General features: G+C 30.1%; 1 protein-coding gene across 1 annotated transcript in view; it reads right to left on the reverse strand.

The window, feature by feature from the left end:
* The window catches only part of EMH_0016110 (uncharacterized protein), a gene marked incomplete at both ends in the record, with an annotated part of 3,764 nt that extends 3,321 nt beyond the window's left edge, over positions 1–443 (reverse strand). Inside the window, one exon of the mRNA XM_013500553.1 lies at positions 107–443. Within this exon, the coding sequence (XP_013356007.1) occupies positions 107–443 (337 nt within the window). The remainder of the gene's footprint in view (positions 1–106) is intronic.
* Between the last annotated feature and the right edge of the window lie 589 nt (positions 444–1,032).

Here is a 1,032-nt window from a genome sequence, read left to right on the forward strand (position 1 = left end):
AAGAATTTGCATAGAACTGGGTGAGATGCTCGGGTTGCTGCTCCTGTTGCTTCGTAATGCTGCTGCGTATACACCTCATGCAGCAGCAGCTCAGGGGGGGCCTCACCAAATATAGAAAATGGGTCTGTCTGCTGCTGCTGCTGCAGCAGCAGCAGCAAATTGTTATTCAAAGCCCAGGGGGGACGAGCACCAGCTAGCTGCTGCTGCTCTGCTGGAGACAAACGACGCAGCAACTCCTCTTCCTGCTGCTGCTGCTGCTGCTCCTGCTGCTCCTGCTGCTGCTCCTGCCCCTGCTGCTGCTGCTGCTGCTGCTGCTGCTGCTGCTGCTGCTGCTGCAGCAAGGTGCGTATTGCTATCCGCGGGTGGTAGTTGCCGCGGCTGTAAAATAACAACTCCTTATCCTCCAGCAGCAAAGACAAAGCAGCAGGCTCACAACTGAACATAAACAAATATAAATAAATAAATAAATATAAATAAATAAATATAAATAAATAAATAAATATAAATAAATAAATATAAATAAATAAATAAATATAAATAAATAAATATAAATAAATTGATAAATAAAATAAAATAAAATAAATTAAAATAAATTAAAATAAAATAAAACAAAATAAAATAAAATAAAATAAAATAAAATAAAGAAAAGGAGGAAATGAAAAAAGAAGAATTAAAATAAAAGTAATAGAAATAATAAAAAAAAATAAAAAAAAAATAAAAAAAAAAAATAAAAAAAAAATAAAATACACATATTAAACAATAAAACCACTGACACCATCGATTACGAGTAATCACCAAAAAACAAAAAACAAAAAAAAAATAAGAAAATAAAAAAATAAAAAGATTACAAATAACCACCTAAACCAGCAAACTAAACCAAAAAAAAAAAATAAAAAATAAAAAAATAAAAATAAAATAAAATAAAATAAAATAAATAAAATAAAATAAAAAGATCACAAACAACCACCTACACCAAAAAAAAAAAAAAATAAAAAAAAATAAAAAAAATAAAAAAAAGGAAAAGATTAAAAC

The sequence above is a fragment of the Eimeria mitis genome, genomic scaffold, assembly GCF_000499745.2.
Source record: "Eimeria mitis Houghton genomic scaffold, Emh_scaff553, whole genome shotgun sequence".
NCBI classification, from domain to species: Eukaryota; Apicomplexa; class Conoidasida; order Eucoccidiorida; family Eimeriidae; genus Eimeria; species Eimeria mitis.